The 25521-nt window shown below is 38.4% G+C and overlaps 6 protein-coding genes and 1 pseudogene across 7 annotated transcripts; 5 read left to right on the top strand and 2 right to left on the bottom strand.

Annotated features, from left to right (window-relative positions):
- Positions 1-721: 721 nt before the first annotated feature.
- On the top strand, positions 722-2670 carry LOC117616377. 2 transcript variants are annotated; one of them, XM_034345681.1, is made up of 4 exons: positions 722-938; positions 1290-1482; positions 1596-1659; positions 1870-2670. In XM_034345681.1, exons 2-4 carry the CDS (start codon positions 1325-1327, stop codon positions 2170-2172), a joined length of 525 nt encoding a protein of 174 aa, XP_034201572.1. In that variant the 5' UTR covers positions 722-938; positions 1290-1324; the 3' UTR covers positions 2173-2670. The 2 variants fall into 2 exon arrangements, with proteins under 2 accessions (XP_034201572.1, XP_034201573.1); XM_034345682.1 differs by lacking the exon at positions 722-938 and adding an exon at positions 970-1083.
- A 1952-nt stretch (positions 2671-4622) lies between these two features.
- LOC117625693 lies at positions 4623-5545 on the top strand. The gene has a single exon (XM_034357228.1). It carries the CDS (start codon positions 4924-4926, stop codon positions 5302-5304), a length of 381 nt encoding a protein of 126 aa, XP_034213119.1. The 5' UTR covers positions 4623-4923; the 3' UTR covers positions 5305-5545.
- A 25-nt stretch (positions 5546-5570) lies between these two features.
- On the bottom strand, positions 5571-6941 carry LOC117625684 (ribulose bisphosphate carboxylase small chain, chloroplastic-like). The gene is made up of 3 exons (XM_034357215.1): positions 6651-6941; positions 6392-6526; positions 5571-5951 (listed from the first exon to the last, which is right to left on the bottom strand). The coding sequence occupies exons 1-3, from the start codon at positions 6828-6830 to the stop codon at positions 5721-5723; spliced, it is 546 nt and encodes a 181-aa protein (XP_034213106.1). The 5' UTR covers positions 6831-6941; the 3' UTR covers positions 5571-5720.
- Positions 6942-8482: 1541 nt separating this feature from the next.
- Positions 8483-11744, top strand: LOC117625674. The gene is made up of 3 exons (XM_034357207.1): positions 8483-8889; positions 10639-10844; positions 11237-11744. The coding sequence occupies exons 1-3, from the start codon at positions 8788-8790 to the stop codon at positions 11502-11504; spliced, it is 576 nt and encodes a 191-aa protein (XP_034213098.1). The 5' UTR covers positions 8483-8787; the 3' UTR covers positions 11505-11744.
- Positions 11745-18764: 7020 nt separating this feature from the next.
- LOC117616923 lies at positions 18765-18882 on the top strand (annotated as a pseudogene).
- A 1039-nt stretch (positions 18883-19921) lies between these two features.
- Positions 19922-21244, top strand: LOC117615382 (LOB domain-containing protein 40-like). Its single transcript, XM_034344453.1, has 2 exons — positions 19922-20186; positions 20403-21244. Exons 1-2 carry the CDS (start codon positions 19997-19999, stop codon positions 20867-20869), a joined length of 657 nt encoding a protein of 218 aa, XP_034200344.1. The 5' UTR covers positions 19922-19996; the 3' UTR covers positions 20870-21244.
- A 1262-nt stretch (positions 21245-22506) lies between these two features.
- Positions 22507-25107, bottom strand: LOC117615561 (zinc finger protein CONSTANS-LIKE 6). The gene is made up of 2 exons (XM_034344663.1): positions 23153-25107; positions 22507-23001 (listed from the first exon to the last, which is right to left on the bottom strand). The coding sequence occupies exons 1-2, from the start codon at positions 24233-24235 to the stop codon at positions 22750-22752; spliced, it is 1335 nt and encodes a 444-aa protein (XP_034200554.1). The 5' UTR covers positions 24236-25107; the 3' UTR covers positions 22507-22749.
- Between the last annotated feature and the right edge of the window lie 414 nt (positions 25108-25521).

The raw sequence follows: 25521 nt of genomic DNA, 5'->3' as shown, positions 1-25521 counted from the left end.
AGCTTGCTACAATTCGCAATTTATTTGCTATTTCTGTCAATAAGGTTCGATTGAAGCACATGGCCATTTAAGCAATTTATTGCCAAACTCATCAATTCACGTTAGTTTAAAATTGAACCGCAGGAACGGAAAAAACTCCTTTCGATTTTCCAAACGGAGGAAAATATACTTGTTATCTTTTAAAGATGTTTCCATAATCTTTGAAAGTGGAAAGTTTGAGTTGTAAAAACGGTGCCTAGGGGGTTTCAAGTGTAATTTTCCTTATAGTTTCGATGGGTTGGAATTGGTATTTCTCAGGCACCTCCTACATGAAGCAATAAAATATTGCACATATTACAGATTTACCAGCAAAAAAGATATTTAAAGCCTAATCGTGTTTCGACATTGTTTAGGATTTGGTTTGTTCCTGGCCACAAAATACTTTCAATGAGTTTTGAACTCCTGCCATTGAAAATACTTTCAATGAATTTTGAACTCCTGCCATTGAAGTACCAAATAAATCGCCAAACTAAAGATGATAGTTTGACAACTGCATCACCTTGTAGTTTATTTGTATACTTTTTTAACTTGTATATTTTTGGTACATTTTAAAGGCTCCGCCTCTGTATGCCCACACGCCTCTCACCTTGACTTGACTTCTCTCTCTAGTTGCGCTGTGCTGTTAGCCTGTTATGTTTGCACCAAGCCCATTTGCCAAATCTCTTCTCTCTCTTCAAAACTTTTATTATTTTGTTTGCTTACCTTTCTCTTTTTCGCCAGTGGCTCTATAAATTGGGTGGAGACCATTCCGTGTCAACCTTCTGCCCTTTACCCTTCCTTTCCTGTCTAAACCAAATTCCTTCCGCCCAATTTTCCTTCCCTTCCCATTCTTTCTCAATTCTCTGTTAATAACAACACAGCGACGAGTTAAGCAGCTAACTACCACACTCAGACTTAAGGTATTTAATACTAACCACCTGGCTCTTTTTTTCCTTCTTATTTTATTCTCGGCTTCTTATAGGTTCAATGAAACGCTTGGGTAATTTCAATTTTCTGTATGTGGATCTGGTGCTTCCGAATCTCTTCGTTATGTTCGTAAAAGATGCAAGTTCTCTAGATCTGCGACCTCAAATTTTTTTTAACAAAGTTTAAATCATTTTCACTTACGAAATTTCTTGTTCGTGTGATTTATTGGCTGGCTCTTTCGGATCAGATCTGTTCAGTTGACATCTACTGTGCACGTTTTTTGTGAGATCTATACAGATATAACTCCTTCAAGTTTTAATTTCGTCGATTACTTGGTTGACCAGGTTTTACGTCGTCCTTTCGAAAGCAAGGAGCAAAAATGAATCACTGTGCGATACAGCAAGGCAACGCCCTCTCAGCTTGCGAAGACATGAGGACTTATTCAAGAGACTCCGTCGTTTGTCCCAAACCTCGCCGTTTTGGCCTTCTAAACGCCAGCCCTCACGATCCCGTCAGATCTTTCAGATGGCAATTTGGGTAAGTTTGCAATTTTTTTTTAAAATTTCTGCTTATTTTATTATTTAGGTTTAGGGTTTCAAGTTGTGAAATTCTCTTATTCGGCTTTTAACTATTTATTAATTAAATTGCAGCCACCAAGCGGAGCTCTGTGATCCAAAGGCAGGGTCTGATATTTTGGACAACCTCCTCACAAAGGTACTCTCCTTTATATATACGTTCTGGATCTACAATTAAATAATCATCATAGAAAAATTAAGGTCAGATAGGTGCCGTAATCAATTGCAGTTGCTATCACTCTAGAGAAAGTTTATGAATACTAATCAGAAATTCATTGTTAGTTATGTGCCTTGAAAAGAATCAATAGGTATGGTTTTCTGAAATTTGTTCATATTGGATTTTGTGAAGGGATCTTTCGGCGTTGAACAATTTTCGTGTACAGAAATGGCCTCGCAGCACCCATTTTATAGCGGGTCGCCGCCCAGCAGAGTAGCTAACCCATTAATTCAGGACGCTCGATTTGGGAATGAGAAACTCACCCCACTCTCACCAATACCCGCCCCGTCTGGTCTATCCTCGTCTCCTTCGTCATCCACAAGGAAAGGAGGCTTTGTTCGGGCCAATTTTGGGAGCAAACCAGCCGTGAGGGTCGAGGGGTTTGATTGCCTGGATAGGGATAGGAGAAATTGCAGCATCCCTACCCTGGCATAGATGCCCAATTCAATCAATGAAGGTACATAGGAAAGATTGAGCTTGAGTTTGCTATAGTCAACCACAATACTTGGATAGCATTGAGAGGAAATTTTGAAATTCTCGGAGAGTGAAGGAAGTAGATCCTTCTGCCTTGTGTAGATATGTTTGAGGGATTTATGTAAATGAAATGTGTCGGTGTCATGTAAGTAAATGTGATGTTAACCAAATAATTAAAGGGGTCCGTAGGTCATGTTTAAAAGAGTTTATGAGCGGGTGGCCATTAGGTTGAGAAGAGAGTCTGTCTTTGATCTACCACCACCCCCCTCTTGTATTGTAAAAAGTAAGGAGTCCATGGTGGAAAAAATGTCATTTTGTTTCGATTTAGATGTTTTTGAGTTTCAGTGAGCGGCTTATCAAGGGAATCTGTACAAATTAAAGTTGCTGTTGAGTCGATCCGAGAACAGCCCTTTACAGTGTAAATATACCATCTGTGTTATAGTTATATTCTGCTTTCCATCGGTTGCTTTGCTTTTTCTGATTCTTGATCTGTTGACACCCGAAGAGGTTCATGATGAGTGATGCACGCACTTTGCCTAAGCATCACGCCACATTGTGCTTTGGCAAGCTTTTCTGCTTTTATCCCTGTTCAGGATTCAGTGGCTGTATGATTTCATTTTGGTTTGTGGACGATTGCGTTTGAATCACTGGAATGGGTCATAATTGCTTTTCTAAAAAGCAGCCTCAAAGGGCTTTTCATCGTATGATCTCACTTTTATTCGAAATGGTGAGCATCTATATATGCCAAGCTCCCCCCTTTATTATCCTGTGGCTGAAGCTGCGGAGAGTGGACCTGTGGACCTGGTTTTTGTTTTTGGGTCAATGGACCTGGTTTTCCAAAGCCTTGTTGAAGCCAATTGAGGCTTTGATTGGAGCAGCGTCTTTTGCTTGGGAAGAAAGAAGAGTGGTGGTAATTTTGAAAATAAAGCATTGTTCTTTCTTGCTGGGCTATTTTCAAGAAGCAGCATGTTGGTATGTTGTGGCATTAGTTGAACTTGAGCTTAAGAAATTGACTTGGGGGTTTTTCCTTTCTTGTTGGCTTAAGAAAGGGGTTGGGCCGTGAAAGTGGAACCCACACTGCTTCCCAATAAGCTACGTGATGTCCAGTTATAAAGCAGGCAGACGAATATAAAATAATCAAAATTTGACGAGTCAAATCAAACAAAATTGAGGTATCTTTTAAACATTTTTGAAGATTCATATTCACAAATAAGTTGAATTTTGTGTGTGTTCCTGATTCCTGAATGTAACATGTGCATCAAGCTTTGGCTTGTTTGTTCTTTATTCCCCCGATATCGTATGGGATTGCAGATAACTTTTACTATTGACTGAAAGACATTGAAGAAGATAAAATATCCAACGGGGTTCTCTAAGAAACAACCAAATTGGTTGGAAACCCGAGAATCTGTCCTCAGATCCAATCCAGTTTCAACCCTCAATAGAAAAATATCAATGGACCAATATAATAAAGTTATGCATATTAAACTCTACATGAAGATGAAAAGACCAAGGGAACCCTTTCATCAATGGTTAACTCAACAATTGATTACTGCTCAACTGCCCTATCCTCCTTAGGTAGATAGAGTTGGCTTACTCAAATTCCAAAGTCTACTCCAAGTTATGGGTTTGAACTTTGATTAGCAATCATAAGAAAAATAAATAAATAAATAAAAAATGAGTCGGCTAAAGAAGAAACAGAGACACAGCCATCCATCCATGTTGAAGGATAAGTACACGCATGCTGCCACTATTTAAGATGCAAGAGGATGAGATTGTTTTCTTTCATTGTCATATTGTCATATTGTCATAAATCATAAATCCATAAATCATAAATAAATAGAAAGACCAGACTTTAGCCCAAGTCCAAGTGTGTGTGTTACTTCAATTCAACTTGCAGCCTTTGGTTAGGCCAAGCCAAGCCAGGGGACCAGTCGGTCAGCTACCATCCATCCAACTCCTAACCTGTCTATTTACAACACACAAGTGGAGCTTTTTTGTTTCCCTTTGCTGCCAACATGCATCTGTTGTGTGTAGCTTTTTGGTTGCTAACACAAGCATCTTTTATTCCACGGGCCTTCCTTCCACCATATAATCTTAAACAAATTTCTGGGAACCGTGAAATTTACAGAGGATCACTGACTGACTGCCCAAATTAAAAGAAAAATATCAGAAAAAATCTTCTGAAATACCTATTGTTATTTATATTTTCTAAACTTGGAATTTGAAGAAGATGCTATAATATTGTAAAATACAGAAAAAGATGGCCCCATACAAATAACCAAACAAAACCAAACTGCCTTCGTGTCAATTTAGTTGCTGCCCAGTTGCCCTTTGGATGTGAGGTAAGAGAAAGCGATTAAAACCACAACTTGGCCTTTTGGTAGCTCCTAGGGTGTGCTTCGGAAAAGACAGGGCAGAGGCACGTGAACACGGTTCCACAAAAGAAAAAGAGAGAAAAAATCACAGCTGCTCTGCTCTTAAGCCTCGTATTATGAAAAAGCAGTCCAAATTCCTAAACAACCGTCTCTTCCCAACCTTATATAAGTACCACCACCATCAGTATCTTCTTGCGGTCTCCTTCACGAAGCTTAGGTATATTTTTTCGTTTAGCTCTCTGCTTATATTATATATATATATATATATATATATATGAACAACCCAGCTCTGTTTTTCTGAGAGAATTGAAGATCAGTCAATTGCACACCAAGAGAAATGAAGAGGCAAAGACGTGTGGATGTTGGTGGTGCCACCATGGATCAAGGATCAAGGTTTGAGGGTACAACAGCAACAACAACAACAATGACAATGGCAAGCAAGAAGGCTAAGAAAACGATTGACAAGGCTGCAGGGAAAGAAGATGTGAGGATCGACGGTGGAAATCATCAGTTGGGTTTGGTGGCCGCTGAGAATTTGATGGCCGGGGAGGAGAATTACTGGGGTTGTTTGAGTGGTGCTGTGGTGGATGAGCACATGTCATGGGGTTCAATTTGGATGCCATTTTGGGATGTGGAGTTCATGGGCGAAGCTCATTATGGCTTGTTCAGTGATGTGATTTGGGATGATGACATTTGGGGGTTAAGAACCACCAAATAGGTACCGAATCCGTGAGAGAAAGACAGAGAGATTTGTATTTATCTTGTTCAGCTTTTTGTATAAGAAATTAGTCATTTTCGTTCCGACTTGGCTTTACACAGGCCATCCAATTGTAATCTTTGTGTTGCAGACCATGCAAATACGTGTTTGATCATAATATATATAGCAGCCAAGTCTGAAACGAAATTGATTGATTCAATTCGAAAACTTGAAATCAGAAATTAACATGGCATGTGTATCATAAGTAAGGTTGATCAACACATCTCTGTTCACATCTAAATCAATTCACAGAATAAACGGAGGTTTACAAGAAGAGAAATTACAGAGTAAAAACTAAAAGGGAAAAAAAGGGAAGCAACAAAACGAATTGAAAGTGAAATTGAAGTAAAGCCGGATAGCTAGGGTAGCCTCAAAACTTAGAAACTAGGGGGCTTGTAAGCGATGAAACTAACGCACTGTGTTTGGCGGATGTTGTCGAATCCGATGATCCTGATGAATGAATTGGGGTAAGTGGTACTGGCCTCGTCGAGCTCCTTCAACACCTGAGAAGAATCAGTGCAACCGAACAAGGGAAGCTTCCACATTGTCCAGTAACGGCCATCATAGTACCCTGGGGAATTGCCGTTCTCACGGTGAACGAAAGGGTTCTGCATTACACACATCCATCAAACTTATAAAACAATGTCATGTCATTGTCAGCTCTTTCAATTTCATCAACAACCTCAATCATTACATGAACATGTTTTTGTGTTTTTGGACATGCCCTGCCTGCAGGCAGCTGTGTTACTTGTTTATGTATGTGTCATGCTTCATGTTACATACCCCAACAATTTTACCAGTTCATTACAAATTTGCCCTTCCTTAAAATCAGGTTTAAAGATAATATTTGGAAATTTAGACTAGTAGCTGTGATTAAAAAAATACAAAAAAGAAAAAAAAGAGAGAGAGAGAGAGAGAGAGAGAGAGAGAGTAAGATTAGGTTTAATGTTGAGTGTAGTTTGGGAACCCAGTTTAGAAAAAACTGTACGTATTAATTAAGAAAACAAAATTAGGTATATAGTAGTAAGATTAGAGATTAATTAATTACCCCCAACTCAAATTCCAAGGTGGGAACCCAGTTGTTGCGGAGAAGATAATCTACTTCCTTGGCCAATGACTCGGCAGATAGGGGAGGCAGGTAAGAGAGAGTCTCGAACTTCTTCAATCCAATTGGAGGCCACACCTGCATAAATAAATATAATATAATGTTATTTTTCTTTCTTTCTTTCTTTCCAGCTTAAACTTGATGATCTGTTTAGAAAATATAAAAACCCAAAACTAAAAAAAAATTGAACTAGCGTACGTACTCGCATGCACTGAACTCTTCCACCATTGCTGGAGATAGAGGTAATATCATTGTTGGCCTTGCGGGTGACAGGGAAAGCAGAGGCTGATTTGAGCCCAGTGAAGGGCGCAACCATGCTGGCCTGAGCAGGGGAGCTAGTCCGGTGAACTACAGCTGCTGATGAAACCATGGAGGAAGCCATTTTCCTCTGTTTCTTGTTTGATATATGAAGGCTTGATCATGTTTGTTCGTCGTGTGTGTATATATAGGAAATAATGTCACTGCTAAATTGCCTATGTTACTTTACCACTCCAAACCCCCATACTCAAAAAATCTAGTGGTGTCAATTTCATCCAGACTCAAAATTTGGAAATCTAACGCCTTATCGTTATTGCACTCCGTAGGTTATGACAGGTGGCATGCACCCATATCTTATCGGAATCACGACTTTAATTATTTGTATGATGTGTGTAAGTTTTTTTCTGAGCCCTTGATTTTTTCTCTCTGGTTTTCTGTGAGCCTTAGATTTTTTTTCTTTTATTTACTCCTAATCTTTGCGTTTTTCAAAACTTGGGGGTTTGACAGGAACAACAGTAACTTCTTTCGATATTGTTTTTGGGTCAAGATATTTCATCAAATTAACCAATCTTTCACATCCTATGTTAGAAGATGTTGGACCCCTTGAGACACCTGGCACAATTGGGTTTTTGTTCGAATTTAAAAGGAAATGGACTCATATCATGTGGGTCTTACTGCACAATTGGGCTTTCCTTGTGTTACAAAATTCGACCCGTTTGGGCTTCTTGATAATATAACTAGGTTTTTTATTATTATTATTTTTAAGTTGGGCTTTTGTATAATTCTAAATAAGCACGTAGATAAAAGACCAAAATTCAGACACCCGCGAAAAGGAAATAAGTTAAGGTTGAAGGGTATGCTTGCAAAATCTTAAAGAAAGGCGACCGTATCTTCCAACATTCATCCCATGTCCTCCTTGAAATTCAGATGCTTGTCTGGTTGTGAGTCTGTGACTGTGCTGTGACTACAAAACAAGTTATGGTGATTGGACAGGTCTGCTTCAAATAGTTATTTTAATAAATGCTTTACTGTAGCGGGCCCCACATGAATAATTATAGCTTTATTATCCAAGATTTTAACTTAGAGAAATTTCGATGCCATGACAAAGGATAAGGGCAAATAAGGATAGTTACGGCTCATGTGAATAGTAACCACTCTAACAATTTTTTGTGTGCTTCAAATTCTGAATTTTTGGTGATTTTTCAGAATTTTTTTTCATTTTTTTATTTTTTATAAAAATATTTATTTATTAAAATCAGCGCTCTCACGCAGCATCTCGGGCTAATCTTGCCTGAACTTGATGGAGCCCAGCTCTTGTTCGAATTGGATGTCTCCACTGGAACCACTTTGGAAGGTCTAAGGGGCCTTTTATCGGGCTCCTACAGTGAAACTTCTCTTAGTAAAAATTGGAAAAAAAAAAAGAAAAAAAAAAGAGGGTACGTATAATGTATGAAGTAAAATTTCACCCAAACTTTTGAGCTAAATCATTTTTGGCAAAGAAGTATAACATGTTTCCTGTTTTATTTTATGTTTGATTATTTATTAAAAGTTAGGCAACATCATAATTTATGTTTCATAGGATGCCATGGCTACATAAGAAAACCTAGTTTAGTTTAGAGTTGTAATTTCAAGTGTTTTCTTTTTTTGGTAAAAGTGTGTTTCTTTTTGCTAGCTTTAGAAGGTGCCTTAATTTCGACCAAAAAAAAGAACAAGGTGCCTTAAACATAAACCCGCCTCCTCGTATTTTGATGGCAATTGCATGACCCACGACTCTTTTCCAACGTGAGAAACACTTTCCCGGAGCCAAAGCAGCAGCAGAGGTAATTGTGTAGTTTGACTCTTTGACCACCAATCAAGGTGTTGGTAACGCTTTGTAGCAGTCGCGTGGGTCGAAAGAGCCTTCCCTTTGCAAAAGGAAAAACAGCTTCCAGTGCTTTGCAACTCATACAGCGTACAGAGTAAGTTGGTAAAGTTGTCACTTTTGCTCGCTCTCAGTGTCACTCGTTTTCGTTCTTTGGTACAGAGAGAGGCCACAGAGGCAGAGCATCTAGGCAAGTCTTGGGAGGACGACAGAGGGAGACATGGGAGAAGGAAAGGGCTCAACTTTGGTGCACCTTCTGGTAATTGTTCTGAGCTTAGTGGCCTTTGGGTTCGCCATTGCTGCTGAGAGACAAAGAAGTGTGGTAAGCCCTCTTTTCCTTGTTCATTATCTCTCTCCTCTCCTTTTCCAAATGTTTACAACTCCAATTGAAGTAGTGGCATTCTCCAGTCTTTGGTCTGTATCTTGATCACTGTTTTAGTGCCTAAATTTCATGATTCGGTGTTCTGTGTGTGATGTTTTGTTCTGATTGTGGTTTGTAAAAGGTTAGGGTTTTTTAGGATGTTTATGTGTATGTGTTTGGTAATCAGTGCAATTTGAAGGTGGGGTTGTTCACAATTTTTGAGTTAGGTTTGTTGCTTTTAAAAAAAAAGAAAAAAAAAAAAAAAGGAGTTAGGTTTGTTGCTGGAAGATGAGTTTTATTGGATTGTGTTTTCCGGGTTTGGGGTTTTTCTTGCTTATACTATGCACAAACAAGGATGCTGAGTTTCACTCAATTACCAAAACAGCGCAATAAAGAACAGGAAGTTTTGATGGTTCTTTTTATATCTTTGTTGATGAACAGGCGATAGAGTTTCTTATTTAATACGGAATTGCTACCACAAGAATCAAGAATGTTGCTTTGTAATGCCTGTTGTTGGGTTCTTGTCCACTTCAAGATTAAATTGTTGTCATTGCCAATCTAAGATCTTGTAGCATGCCAGAGATGATTTTATGAGACTTTTACTAAAGAGGTTCCTAGCTCATTCTTGTCACATATCCATATTTGAAATAGTGTAAAGTTTCTGGCCATAAATGAGTATGTAGCTCTAAAACTTGCTTCATCAGCCTTAATTAATTTTGATTCATGGCCCTCATTAGCTCTGTATATGGTTGCTTAATCTCTATACGTCACAAATTTAAACCATTAAGTGATCTATCATCTCCCATTAAATTGGACATAAACGAGAGGCAGGGGTTATCCACAGAAGATTTCCATAACTCCCTGTTGTTAGAATACTTCTTATCCTGTTAGAACATTCTCTTTTCTGCACAGTTATGTACTGTGATTTCTTGGTTGTTGGGATTTTTTTCTCCTTTTCTAACACTCACTGCATTTCTTTACTTTTAGGGGACGAAGTTGTTTATGAAGAATTATACATTTTCATGTAGGCATATAAGAAGAGCCAATTCATGTGTCTGTTGGATTAGTTTTTTTGAGACTGTATAATTGTGTTTCTGGGATGACTATTTAAACATTAAAATAGTGGTCTCTCTCTGGGAAGCAAAATTTGCGAAATAGAGAAGTTCATATCAAAGAACTGAGTTTAAAAGTTTGCTGTCTTTAGTATTTTGAGGCTTGATTCTTGTTGAAGTAGGGATACGTGCCAATTGCATAAGGATTCATTCATTAAGTATGATTTATCTTCATCGTCTAGCAATGTCAGAAGCCTTGCAATGGTAAAACCACATGGGGAATGGGACTACAATATGCTTGGTACCACTTAATTAATCAGTTTTCGTCTATGATTGATCAAACCATTCAAATTTTATTGGAAGAGACCAGGTTCTAGTGACAGGTCTCTTATTTTGTTTCGCAATAACTTAAGGAGAAAAAAAGTAGTGGAATGCTCGTTACTAAAATGGAAATAGAGATGGTTTAGCTCCACTTCGTTACTAAAATATATACGTGCAGATATGCTTTATCAGTAGCATGATACTTCAATTTCTATCCATTTAATGTTTGCTTACTCTCTTAGTCACTTATTGACATTTTGGATTATTGGGTTGAATTTTGGTGCATATGATCAATTTTTGTACCATTAATTTATAAAGAAACTTTATTTCCTGGCAGGGCCGAATAGAGAAAAATGATCGAACGAATGAAACTTACTGTGTGTATAATTCAGATGTTGCGACTGGTTATGGAGTAGGTGGTTTCTTGTTTCTTCTCTCAGGCGAATCACTCCTCATGGGTATCACAAAGTGCATGTGTTTTGGGAGACCCTTGGCCCCTGGTGGGAATCGAGCTTGGTCTATTATATATTTTGTTTCATCATGGTGAGCATCCAATGTGCCTTGAGGATCCCCATCTTAAACAGGGCAACATTTTAACATCAACCCCTTCATTGTGTTAACTTGCCCATATTCTGCTAAGATCCAATTGATTACGCATCATATTTTGCTCTGAGCTTTATGATTAGATTTACAAATTGTATTTTTGGTATCTACATTTGTGGCCTTTTCTTTTGTTTTGTTTTCTTAGAAAAATTTGCTAACCTTTTCCCTATTGTCAACCTGTTGCAAATCCTGGTATGCTGCTGCACCAGGTGTAGACGACTTATCACATGTAATCATAGAATATGATATAGGGCCTCCGCTTTGATTGAAGATCTTATTCAGCTAACTGGCAAGTTCATCTTTAAAATTTGCTGCATTTTATGTATCTTCAGGACAACTTTTCTGGTGGCGGAAGCTTGTCTAATTGCTGGTGCTACAAAAAATGCCTATCACACTAAGTACCGGGGAATGATATATGCTCAGAACTTCTCCTGTGAAGCTTTACGAAAAGGTGTTTTCATTTCTGGAGCGGTATTTGTGGTTGTGACTATGATTCTCAACGTATATTACTACATGTACTTCACCAAGGCAACTACAACTCAGGCAGCTCATAAAGCAAATCATTCGAGCTCAACTGTTGGGATGGCTGGGTATGCATAGGATCCACTAATGAGACCAGATAGGTTCCAGGTTTTTGCATCTTGGTGTTATGTATGGGATGCCTATGTGATGGCATATTTAAGAGTGTATCATTACATTGGTTTTGTCTAAAGAGATATATAAGTACCTGTATGAATGCTGCTTGCAAAGGCAAGATGCAGAATTAGAAGTTTTGGTGGTTGACAACTCACTTTGAAATTCAACTTTATATTGGCTATTTTACTTTGTTTTTAATTTTTAGATCAAACTATTTTACTAAAAAGATTGGAATGAGAATGGAAGGGCATATAATATTGTGTATAGTAATAGATGCATGGATGGATTGACCATTTGAGAAATGGACTTGCAAATATGAGCTCATCATCACTTCAACGAGGGCCATGGCTTTCATGAACCTCTGGTGACCCAAAATCCCTGAAACTCAGCCCGACTAATTCTTGACCAGAAACTGGTCGGCAAAATACATGCTAGCCTGCCTAACCACACACCATTCAGTCACTACTAGATAATACTGAGTTGGTTACAACTATCATTTTAGGACAATTCTGTGCATGTCATTAGATTTTAATATTCATATGTTGTTGGAGTTGTACCTTCAATCGAAATTTACAGTGTTTGATTGATGTATAAAATATCTTTGGGAGTTGCTATGAATAATTAACTGCTCTATGATCAAATACGAAAAAGGGCATCAGGTGGCATTCAATGTTTGAGAGAGAGAGAGAGAGAGAGAGAGAGATAGGGGAATTAAATAGTAGTGCTAGCTAGTAGGTGACTGAGGCCAAGAAGAAAATGGCAAATGTAATAAAAGACGGGTAAGAGAAGTAAGGCTGGTAGGAGTAGAAAATGGCAAAATGGAAGAGTAAAGGGTTGGGCAAGACAAGAGGAGGACAAAGTCCAAGCAGAAGCTAAAAGTTGTCAACTTTATTGGCTGCAGGGGGTGGGGGTGGGAGTCAGATTTCAGATAGGCTGGGTTTTGGTTCCTTTTTATCTTTTTTCAGCCACAAAACAAAACCCACTTTTGTTAACCCATTTCTTTCTAGGAGGAGAGAGAGGATCAAGCAAAGACCACCCCAGATTATTCAAACTCTGATTTGATTCACTAGCTAGTCTCGTGTGACTTCCCTTCCCTTCCCATGGTCAAAACATTGTACCTCACGCTCCTCTTCTTCAACAAACATACACAAATTTACAAATACGGCCTGCAAATTTTACCTGTCCAGGATTAATAATTCGAATTTACAGTACCAAGTACCTTTCAAAAGTTAAATGTTACTTTCTCAAGTTCCGTCAGGAGTTTAACATGGACGTGACGTGACAATTCCTGACCAGTCGTGCCTTTTGTATAAATTCAGCAAAGAACACTGATTTGGACTCTCTCTTTTTTTGACATTTTCCCCTTTCTGGGTAAGAAAATATTTCTTACCACCCTTATTAACCCCAAGGATATCAGTTTTTGGAGTGCATTATAGATAAGAGAGAAGTGTTTGATTAAGTTTGGTTTAATAATTGAGTGAGTCATGCATGTCCTAACGTGCACAACTTGGACTTGGTGGTTAGGCATTCTGTGTGTCTTCATGGGTCCTTCTTCACCAATTTTCTCAAACAGTATGCAACTTGTATTTTTGTTAAACCAATTCCTTGTTTTTATTTTTCCAAGGGACCCCATTGATTTTGGTCATCACTACCAAGTGAATGATCAGTTGCTATACATATATAATCATGAACACATGTCAAACATCAGAGTGCCATGATTTATTTAGATAAGGTGGCCTGTGCTTTGAGTAGGTTTGAGTCTATTTGTTCCACTGTTAGCTGAGTTTAACATATTCTTTTGGAGTTTTGTCAATCAGATTTGGAGCTAAACCATAAGCTGTGTCCCTTCCATGCCCATTAAGCTCACCTAATACACACCAAGACATGAAACAACCCAGTTGACTTAACTTTAATTGTCCCCCTTATTTGCAAAAAAAATACTCAGGTCACCCACCAACAAAAACATCACACAACTACATCATATATGCCATTGCCATTGCCATTGCCATGCCATGCCAGAATAAAATCTACAACATCATCCAAATCCAATATGTATGAATATCATCAGATGCCACAATATTTGCGAGGGGGGAGGGAGGAGAATTGGGTCTTCATTCAAGGAGCTCACAAGATTGCATCAAATTTGACAACTAATTAATTATATATAATTCATTAAGAGAGGTTAATTAAGATGTACGGGAGCCACTGAGACACGTTTCCTTTCCTTATTAACGTACGACTCTCTACACAAATGTCTCCAGTCCAACACCGTGGCGGGATTCCCGGCCCTTCTTCTCCTCCTCGGCAGTCCCATGTTTCTCTCTCAGAATGACTCATTCTCATCATAAATACTATTTCTTTCTTTATTCAAATTCCAACCCATAAATACCTAAAATACTTATATATTTATTTGCAGTAGGTAACTAAATATATATGTATATAATATTAATAGGAGAGTGTAATTCACCGTTAATGTCATGGCGCCTCTCGCTCTCAAAGTCTCTAGCATTAGCATGCTTCAGTCACAGTGTGTGGTCCCTTTGGCTCGCAAGCCCACCTAAGACCCCTCATAAAGGCGCGTGTGCCCTTTTGTTTTATTTTTATCTTTTCATTTTATAATTTTGACTCTTACAGCGTCACCGACATGCAGATTTCTAACGTAATGCATTGCTAATCATAGACGTATATGCTTCACCTACAAAATTTGCTGTTACTTTCTTTTACACATTAGTTTATTTATTCAAACACCCATTTGTTTTTTTTTAAATAAATAAAAAACAGAGTATACTATAGTTAGATTAAAATACAGATAGCATTAGACATAGACTGCTGCTATTTTCTCTTCACGTGGACCAGTGCGGGGGCATATGAGGCTCCATCTCTCTCTCTCTTTCTTCCTCTCTCTCTTATACATAGAATAGCCGTCAATCCGTTGCTCATAAGTCATAGCCTCGAGAGACAGGCAGATAGATAGAGAGAGGGAGAGAGAGAGAGAGAGAGAGAGAGATAAAACTCAAAACTTGATATTGTCAACAGTCAACACGAACAGCTCATCAAATTCTCTTTAGAAAAGATAGTGGGTTGGTGATTTGAAGAAAGAGGCAAGGGCAGAGGCAGAGCTTAATTTATGTAGCTGGGTATTCCGGTTATGTCTATCGCCGGCGGCTGGAGGCTTTTGCACTCTTCTCTGGTGGTGATTTTGGTCATTTCTGTGTTACAGATTTGGGTCTGCTGTGACTGCAAAGCAGGCGCAATACGGGTTTCCCCAGGACACACAAATGCGTTATCAAAGGGGGAGGCAGAGAGCAGCAACACGATGCAGAGCAAGAGCAACAGAAGCAGAGAGGCCCTGTTCCATAAGTACTTCGGTGGCAGTGTCAGAGCTTCTAACTTCAACAAAACAGAGCAAGGGTATGAAGACAGCAAACGAAGAGTGCCCAGTTGCCCAGATCAACTCCACAACTAGTAAAATTATTCATTTTCTCTCTTCTTTTCTTGGGAAATTTTGTTGAATTATAACCAAAATACCCACGTTTTTCTCATTATGTCTGTGGAATTTTGATGGCCTTTTTCTTGCTTCTGTAATTCATGAAGTGGGAAAACCGGGGGTATTTTGGTTGTTATCCTATAATTAATCCTAGTTTAATTAATCTCTTTAGATTTGTGGAGGATCCAGAAATGGATAATGATCATGAATCATGATGTGCAGTGTACAGAGAGAAGTTGAGAAATTTGGTTTTGCAGTGACCAGCTTATATTTTGTACTACCTGCTATAGCTAGAATCTCCGTATCTACAACTTTTCAAGATCCTCTCTTTCGTTTTTTAGCTTTTGCTTTTGGGATCAGAAGATCGAATATCATATGAGGAAGAGTGTGGCAGAAAATTTGCAAATTTACACACACAGATTCTTGCTTTCCCACTGCAACAATACAAACACCTTTTTTTTTTCCTTTTTTTCTCAACTTTTGCAAGGAATGTTTGCTACTAGTGTGGCATCTTCCTTGCGTGAATGAACAAAAGTGAATTCTCCTGTTTTGGTGAAAGCTTTCTTAATCTCAGTATTATTCTGCCATTATTGAATGATGCAGTAAGCAATCAGTCTATGGTTTGTTTGCCCTTTTTGATGATATATCATAAAATTATAGTCTCTGTCTTTGGCGTATGTGGTAAGTTTTGCCCTGATTATATTTATAGGATTTCGTTCCTGTCCCATTTCTTTAACTGGTTAAAAAAATTTGAATCTTCCATGACTGTCCTCTCCTCTTTCAGAAAGCTTAAAGTAAGTTTAACCAATAAATCTTAAATTTTACACCGTCCCCATTATATAATATTTGATTCGATGCCTTTCTACTATCGTGTAACATTGATAGTCAAATTGTCTGAATAATTGCTGGACCTGGCTACGCTTTTAAGGCCATGAGCCGTTGACTCTTCCATTAGTCTTTAACAATGAAACAGGGCATAATTAAATTAAACTAAAAAAAACCCAGCAAGTGCTTTTCAACTTTGTAGCTTTTTCAGAAAGTGTTTTCAATTTGAAATGAGACAGATATATATATATATATATATATATATATATTTATTTATGGAGATTAGTGTGTTGTTGTTTAATCTGTGAATCTGTGATGCATGAGTGGGATTTATAAAACGTGGGATTCATCCAAATATACATAAAACAGAGATATCATCATTAAACTGTTAAAAAGGTACTCTTGTGGGTTGAATGCTGGATGGACTCTAGCCTTTGTAAAGTAGCGTCATACAGAAAGTTTGTGATATTCGGCTTTGTGATTTTCTTGCAAAAGGGTTTTTGTCTGGTTGTACGAGAAGTGCATGCAGACAAAGGTCACAAAGTTTGCCATCGAGTGGTGGTGCGCAGAGAAAAAACAGAGGTGTAAATAGACATGGCAATGGGCATAGCCCCCTGTTCTATTGTTCGAGTAAAATATGAGTAGTAAACATACTTATGGGTAAATAAATTTGACTTGATTTGATGATATTAATTGAAATTCTTCGATTTTATAGTGCATGTTGTTTGCATATGGACCTAAAAGTTGGCAAAACAAATGTAAATCTTGTCTCGTATTCTGGTATTTTTGGGTGTCTATAAGGAGAGGCAGAGAGGCAGAGGCAGAGAAACCAATGCGAGAAACGCCACGTATTATGCGGCGAAGATGGGTAGCCAAGCCATCGGGTAGGTTTGGTTTTTGATTCGTAAGGCGGGTTATTTTGTCTGCTAGCTTTTTGGATGTGGAATCTAATTCACCCTTCCTTCCTCCCTCATCATAATTCGTTCATCAATGCCAATTTAGCTCATCGATGCATCCATTTCCCCCTTTATGCTTTCGTGTTTTGTTTTTCTTGGGCCCAAAATCATATACCAACCCAAGTCAAAATGAGTCTTTAATAAAACCTTTCATTATCATGGTTTGTTGCAGTTGCATACATGAGTTAGATTAGTTAATTAGGATTGTGAGTTTAAGTTAGAATTCTTTTTCTCTCTCCCGTAGGTATTCTCAAGGAAAATATTAAGAAGATCATCTTTAGATACCAACTTGTGTACTATTTTTTTAATAGAGGGTGAGACCCATTGTATTAGTGAGCTCTATCTCTATTAGAAATATGATACACAAGTTGATATCTAAAGATGATCTCCTTATCATACAATGATAACTTAAAGTTTGAATGGTTGAGCTAAACAAAGCTAAGATTTAAAAAGGCACTTTCATTTCCTAGACTAGGTGAGCGCCACTAGCAATAACAATAGCAATAAGAGCGATAGGATTTGGTGATCCATGTATGTCCTAATTGGTATGTACGAAAAATGCACATGGGCGGGGGTGGTAAGCTGGGCCAGCCAGCCAGCCTAAGGGGGGGGATTGGCTTAACCACGTTGCCGTCCAACAATAATTCACCAATTTGGTTTCTACTTAAATATCTTGTCAGGAAACTCAGCATTATATATACAAAACAAGTAAGATTCGAATGGCTGGTTGGATGTTTGAATAGCTAAATCTATCTAACCTTCCAAAACAGATTTACAGCTCATATATTTTGCTAGTATTCTGCTGTTGGGCTGGGCCTGAACTGATGTTGGGCTAAAGTTAAAGCTTCGCCAGGCTAGGAGGAGAGCATCCTATAAATGAAATGAAAATAGCCCAATCTCGTAAACAGCTCATAAACTGTACGGGCTTAAATGCTGGATTCGCATAGGACTTATGAACTCAGCCCATATTTTTATTTTGTCGCGTGCTTAGATTTACCAAAAAAACTGCACCCGCGTCATCAATGTAAAATTAGGACATTAATTATGTACACTTGTAGTAAAACAAGAAATTTTCACGTAACTTTGAAGAGGACATAAATTGATTCATTTGAGTAATTTAGGTAGATAAGGATAATGCCTCCTTCTTTGCCCATAAAGAGGAATTCATCCTTACCTACTCATGTGGTTTAATCACGAAATAACTTTTTATTTTTTATTTTTTATAATTCTCAAAGGTGCATTTATTTTCATTAATTATTTTTAACAAGAGAGACACATGTCAAATTGTGACTCTGCCACATCAATAGGTGAGAAAGAATTCATTCTTATGGGTAAGGAGAGAAGCATTATTCGGTAGGTAATTAATAAAATGATGGAAGCAATAATGGTGGTGATAGAGAAATAAGTCCAAGATAGTACAAGATATGCATGAATGCTCAAAATAAAATTATAGGCCTCGCTTGATTTGTATTAGTTAGTTGTCGTTTCTTTTTGGGATCTTGTTCCTTTTTATTTCATAAATTTTAAATAATAAAAAAAAAAAACCATTGGCCCAAACATTGGGCCGCCCACAGTAACCAGCCCGGGAAACAAAACTGGGCATCCGTACGCCAAACTTGTTTGCTTTGGTTACGGACTCCTGACAACCAGGAGAGTATCTGAGCTTCTTTACTTCTGCGTAGCCCAATTCCCAATTACCAACATGCCGTATGCGCCAGTAAGCTCGCACGCTGTAACTTTCAGATTCGGAGCTCGTGCGTGTCACGTGCCATTTTTAATGCACGTGTCACTTACCTCTTGTTCCTTCTATTTCTCCCCAAAAACATTTACAATAACTTGCATCCTTCCACTTTTCCTATGCACTGTTGTCTTGTTCTTTGACTGCAAACATTTTAACCTTCTGTTACCACCAAAATTACACTGGTGCGTATTCAATGGGATAATAAAATAATGCCGGGATGCGATGATACCAACTCGCATGCACTGGATTCTATTCGAATTCTAAAATTAAACGAGTTTGGCGAGAGTAGTACCAGAATGAGTGACTTCCTGGGAAGTTCTCGTGTTGTATCAATTTTTTTTTTATCGTTTCGTTTCAACCAAAAAAAAAAAAAAACCCAATAATGAAGGAAAAATAGTGTACCAAAAAAATATAAATAAAGAAAAAGAATGTTCGCTCTACCATACCACAATAAATTTAGGTGGTTAAAAGGGATGTTTATCGTGCTTGATTAAGAGCATCCACAATGGGCTACCTAAACTAACTCTTTAAACAAATTTTAGGGAGGAATTATAAAAATACAACTCCAACCATGTTCCCTATTCACCTCCTAAAATAGGGAGACTTCTAAGAGCTACTAAATATGAGGAGAGAGAAAAGACTCATAGTGACTCCCTATAATTTAATGTTGCTTTATTTTATGAGTATTTTAAACCTTTAACTAATGTTAACTGTTTTTTATTTTTATTTTTTTATAATAGAAATGGACCAATAAAAAAAAAGTTGTAGCATTTACGAAATTAAAAAGTATGATTGGAGTTAAAATTTTATAAAGAACTCCTAAAATAACTTATATATATTTTTAACTAAATTTTAACTAAAAAACAAAAAACATTATTGTAAGTGCTATATTTCATAAATTTAGTCCTAAAAATCTAATTATTTTCACTTATATTACTAATCATGTATGTCCTGGAATCCAATCCCTATTTCTCCTTTACGAGCCAGATAGTATAGCATAAAAAATAATATATTGCATAGAAAAGAAAACATAAAGTAGACTATTATTATTATTATTTTTTGCGGAGAATAAAGCGCACCAGCCAGTTGTTATATATAAATAAATAATAATACTAGGAATATGGCAGGTTCGTAATAAAAGTCTGCATGCAGGGTGATGGTAAAAGTAGAAAGCACAAAACAGGCGGATGATTTTCCACTCTTCCCTGAACGCTTTTTCACCTAAACTGGAATAAAAGCAGTAGGAAAGGAAACCACTGGTTTTCCATCCCACACTCAAAAGAAACCACTGCGCATAACCCATAATTCCCACAATGCCCTCACCAACTCTGCTGTTAAATACACACCCTTCTGTATTTTCCGTACACCTACCTCGGTTTAAAGCTGCAGTTACCTTTCTACAGAGATAGATAGAGAGTCTACTGTAGTGTTAATTAAGGAAGAAAGAATGAGGATGAGCTGCAATGGGTGCAGGGTGCTTCGCAAAGGGTGCAGTGAGAAATGCTCAATCAGGCCCAGCATTGAGTGGATCAAATCCCCTGATTCTCAAGCCAACGCCACTCTTTTTCTTGCCAAATTCTATGGCCGCGCTGGCCTTCTCAACCTCATCAATGCCGGCTCCCAACACCTCCGCCCTGGTAACCCTATTTTTAAATTAATAACCTTAATTTTTTTATTTTCTAGAAGTTAAGTATTTCATTCTGCAGCATATGTGGGTTAGGCCGGTTTGTTAGGGCAGTAACGCCGCCGCTTGCACCCAAGTTCGATTTCCCTTTCTATTAAAGTAATTTAGACTATCCTTGTGTCAAAAAGTATCATTTCCACCACTGAAGTTATGTGTGTTTTTTGATCAGCTATTTTCAAGTCACTTTTGTACGAGGCTTGTGGACGGATTGTGAATCCGACATTTGGGTCGGTGGGTTTGATGTCGTCCGGGAGCTGGGCCCAATGCCAAGCAGCCGTTGATGCAGTGCTTGCAGGGTCGCCCATCGCCGGACTTGATGCGGATGCGCTAAACCTTATCCCCAGCCCTCCTAACAAATCCGGCGACATACGCCACGTGTTCAGGGACTCGAACTCGGGGGCTTCTCGTAACAAAGTTACAACCCGGAACAGGTTCAAGAGATCCATGAACAGGACCAAAACCCATCCTGGCTCGCTCACTGAGTTTGCAACCGGGTCACATATGGCTGAATTTTGTAACTTTCCTGACCCGGATGACTTGTGCCCGAGTCCGGAAGGAAATGGGGCTGGCGGAGATTATGATGGAGAGGTTGGGTTGGAACTGACTCTTGGATTAGTTCCAATGCGTCTTAATTAGCTATTAATAAATTGTGGTTAATCTTTGTGTATGTTGGTTTTGTGGGAGTGACAAGTGGAGGGTAGAGTTGGAGAAGGACATACAAGTGTGCTTCATGCAATGCGAGAAGCACATGTTTTGGCGGCTCCGAATTGGTTTCTTGCTTCTTCTTTTTTTGTTGCTTATTTGGGCTTTGCTTTTTGCTTAGAAAAATCTCTGTCGTGTAAAATATGGGTGGAGTTTTCGGTGTAAAATATTATGCATATATGCGCAAGCACAACATAATACTTACATTTCGCCTTTGGTGATCCATATATGTAAATTCTAGTACTCAACAATCATGATTGATGTATCAGATCTTCACTCAAACATCACTAGCTCTCTGATTAATTTCTGTCTTAATTATTTGGTTTCTGAGATTCTTTGTTAAATCTAATTTTTATGGTCTTTATTACAATTTCCTGAATTGGAAAATCTCAACAAATGCAGCATCTGTCCATAGGATAAAGATAAACATCCTTTCTTTGTTGGGTAAATGACAATATCATTATTGGGCATAGTACTCTACTTGTCCAATTTTATTTGTTTAAAAAGAAAAGGAAAAAATAACTCGAAAGAACAAAATTCAAGGACTGTTGTCTTTGTTGTCTTGGTGGGTTTCTGACTCGTAAACCCACCAAACCAAGAAAAGTACACTTTTCATGGAAAGCCCTGAAAACAATTCTATGAGAGATTTCAACACGAGATACTTGTATCATTCCAAAGTTACTTTGGCTTGTGACTCATCTATTAGGAAGATATATAAAAAGATATCAAATATTCTTTGTAGTACTTTGCCTGCTACATAGAATTTGGTTAATTTGATGATCAATATGACTAATATAAAGAAGCTAAAAGCACGGAAAAAAAAAAGATCTCTTCGAAACTCCTTTTCTCTCTCAACTCATGGAACCTCAACCGACTGAACTTTTCATCGGTTCCAGAGGATTTCCTAGGTTGGTCAGGGCCTTTCAACCGGCCCTTGGGTCGGATTTATTTCCCTTTCCTCGTCTAATTGTAGAGATCTCGCTTGCCTCACCAGGGGATCTAAATCTATTAGAGGTTATGGGTTGATTTATGGAGGAGAGGCTAGGTAACTTGTGGAATTTTTTAGAGTTTGGGTGTTGCGGATCTAGTGGAGAAGATGCTGGCTTGAGTGTCAAGAGGAAACTAGGGTGGTTCTGTCAGATGAATGCAAAATATTAAATTTGAATTTGATTGTTTATATGGTAATTTGATATTTTGGAAAAAAAATCAATTCCATATGAAATCTCAAATATTAAATTATTTTATTATATTTTTAAAAGTAAATGGGGCTCATATGATGTATAAAATTTTAAAAAAGAGTAAATAATAATGGGGTTCATGACTAAAAAATCTTAAAATAATATTTGACATTAAACTTTTTTATATGTTATTTTTGACATATATTTTATAGTCTTTAAATCCATATAGAATTTGACTAATCTGTTGAAGCAATTTTAACATTTAATTTTTGTCGTTTCATGTCTATGTGACAATTGATATAGTTTTTTTAAATTTTTTTTAAAAAAACTTTTTACAATAAATTCAAAACAAAATTGTACAGCAGTGAGAAGAGTTAATTGTACATATCAGCCTGACTTAACTCAACCCTAGTTTCTGAGTTGAACAAAAAATGAGGTACAAAATTTGATAATTACAACGAAACAAGCGGAGGCTACATTTAAAATAAGTAGACCACGAGCTAGCCTTTAAGCTTTGGATGAGTATGTTTATTAATAGATGTGCATATATATAATTATACACACAAACTCAATTACTTCACTTACTGCGTGTAAGTAAACCTCCCTTTCATTCTTGCTACTCATAACTTAAGGATATCATTTGGTAAGCACAGGAAAAGCAGATCCTGCAAAGGATGCTCTCTTCACAAACCTCCCTTTCATTCTTGGCCTCTTCTCAGCATTCAGCTTCCGCACTTCGTACCTTATTTTCTTGGAGAACAGCCTCGTCCTCCTCTTTTCTCTGTACCTTGACACCCTCGCCTCTCTCCCTCCGTCCGCCATTGCCGGGTGCACCCCTAGCCCGTTCAGATCTCCGTACGGGTAATGAAGTTCAGTTCCACATACACCCTGCACATAATTAATTCTATGTTGAACTGCTATAAACGAGAATGAATTGGGCCTAATTAACTAGCTAAGATTACCCTCACATGGTTAATTATATCAACATAATTGGCATTTCCACAATTTTTATTTAAAGATTAGGGCAGGAAGTAGATACCATGCAGTCAGGCAAGCATTCGGAGCTGAAATCGGGGCGACCACCGGAGGTCCAAGGAGAGCCATCCCAGGCTGTAATCACTGCCTCGTAGTCCAGCCTCAAAAATATCTCCTTCTTCTTGCCGCTTTTACTTGCACCCGTATGCACCTCCTCATGTTGTTGATGATCTCCACTGTACGTAGTATCCATCATTCCCACTCCCAGTTTGTCATCCTGTTCGCCGCACGACTGCGGCGAGTCATCATAGTCTTCAAAGTTCAACACAAACGGCTCTCTCATCATATCAATCTCCGGCGTCTCACCTAATTCACACCCCATAAAATTGACACCTCCCGTGCCCCCCTCCTCCTCCTCCTCCTCTTCAAGCTTTACTCTACAATTCGATTCATTTTCTTTAGAATCCATTAACCCCAATCCTTCCATCCCAAAACACTCGTCATCTTCGAGCCCCCTGCCCAACATACTATCCACGTCTGCCGCGAACTCAGCAAGATCCATGTCACTGGGAAGCAGAAACCCATCATGACCGTTATGATTATAATTAGGTGATGATGAGCTCACTTTAGAAACATCACAAGTATTAGCAACTGCTTCTTCATTGGAATTAGCAGACGTGGTAGCAGTACACATCTCCGCAACAAAGGGATCGAATACGGGAACCCTATAAAGAAGCTGCTGCTGATCTTCTTCGTTTTCCCCGTCATATGAGTTGCTATCGTCTGCCCCAACTTCCGGCACCTGAGGAAACCGGTTTCGGGCACCTTCTTGGGATTTGTGCTTCCCCTGCCTCGGAGTCCGGGCCTTCCGCCTGAAGCCACCGTGCCACGACGGTGCTGCTGGGTTGTCCGAAACAGAAACTTGATCATCCTTATCGGTGGGTTTGACCGACGACGCCGTTTTCAAGAGAACCCTTTCGTGTCTGCGAGCTAACTGGTTGGCGGAGTGTACGGAGGAGTCACAGGCTTGGCAGAGAAAAGCATCGTCTGCAGCACAGTACCAGCGAGCTCTCTTTCTTATGCAGCTGTCGCACGCTCTTGCCGTTTTGGCACCGACAGCGTTTGCCACTTTCTTGTTGGAGCTCATCGAGGAAAATCAAATCACAACAAAGTTTTGAAAAGTTGAAAGAGTGAAGTAAAATCAAAGAAGAGAAAGATAGATCAAATCCAAAGAGTGCACAGCAACTGTTTGTTGAATTGTGCTCTTTATTTAGGTAAAGCGCTAGAGGAAGCGGTGAGTGTCCCACATCCTGCGCTTTTACAGGCCATATAACAGCGAAGACAGCTCTTGGATTTGCACTTTTGGGAGAGAGAGAGAGAGAGAGAGAGAGAGAGAGAGAGAGAGAGAGGATTGTACTTTTGGGCCCACACCAATGCCTTATCTATTTTCTAATTGGGCGAGCTTAAAAAGTTGATCCAAATCCTTGGCTTCTGATTGGCTACTTTTCCCCACCGATGGATTTCTCGTTTCTTAGTGCACATGGGGCCCAGCCAAGGGGGGGTAATGGATGAGAAGTCCTGTTGATTCCATCTCTCACTTTCTAATATGAAAGATATGCTTTTGTTGGATTGCCTCCGTCCCCTGCCCCATTTTCTCCATCACTAATATTTACTTGTTTAAACTTCCGGACTCTTACCTTGACTCCATGCACTGCGGTCCCCACAGAATCACGTGCCCCCAATCATATCTTTCCACATAACGTAAAGATCATCTTCTATCGTATACATATGATATATATAACTTGACATTCTGTGCCATTTCTCTCATTTGTCTTGCTGTATCTGATCACAACATGCACTCTAATTTTCTCTCTCTTGTTCCACATCTAAGAAATCAAGAACCCAGAAGTCACTCTTGAATATTAATAGAAAGAGACCGTTTGAATTAAGAAGATGAACTCACAAAATTATATGGAAGAAAATAGAGGTCTTTTTATTATAATTGGTTTAGACTTGAACATCTCGTAGGCTCGTAGCTAGCTAGAAAGAAAGAAAAACTGATGTATGGATAAAGCTGATGTGGAGATCTCATCTCATCTCATCTGTGACAATGAAACCCAAGCACAAGATTACCGCAGAGAGTCATGACAGCGGAATTTTCTTCAAGAAATATCGACATATTATTCCTTGGTTAGGTTGAAAAGGATTTTTATTTCTGTAGCTATCTATCTGTAGGGCCTGTAGCCCCATCCCTCTCTCTCCGTCTCTCTCTAAAATAATTTTGGAATCTCACTCACTTATGTATATTTGTCCACTACTACACAACATGTATATATGGGATAAGGTTTGGTAATTATGATAAGTTTTTCAAAATTAACAAGTTTACCGACCTTTCTTCTTTCTACTTTTCCCCGTATGATATGGGCTGATATT

This window comes from Prunus dulcis, chromosome 1 (assembly GCF_902201215.1).
Source record: "Prunus dulcis chromosome 1, ALMONDv2, whole genome shotgun sequence".
NCBI lineage: Eukaryota > Viridiplantae > Streptophyta > Magnoliopsida > Rosales > Rosaceae > Prunus > Prunus dulcis.
The sequence above is the reverse complement of the archived record's forward strand: the minus strand, read 5'-3'. Positions and strand labels throughout refer to the sequence as shown.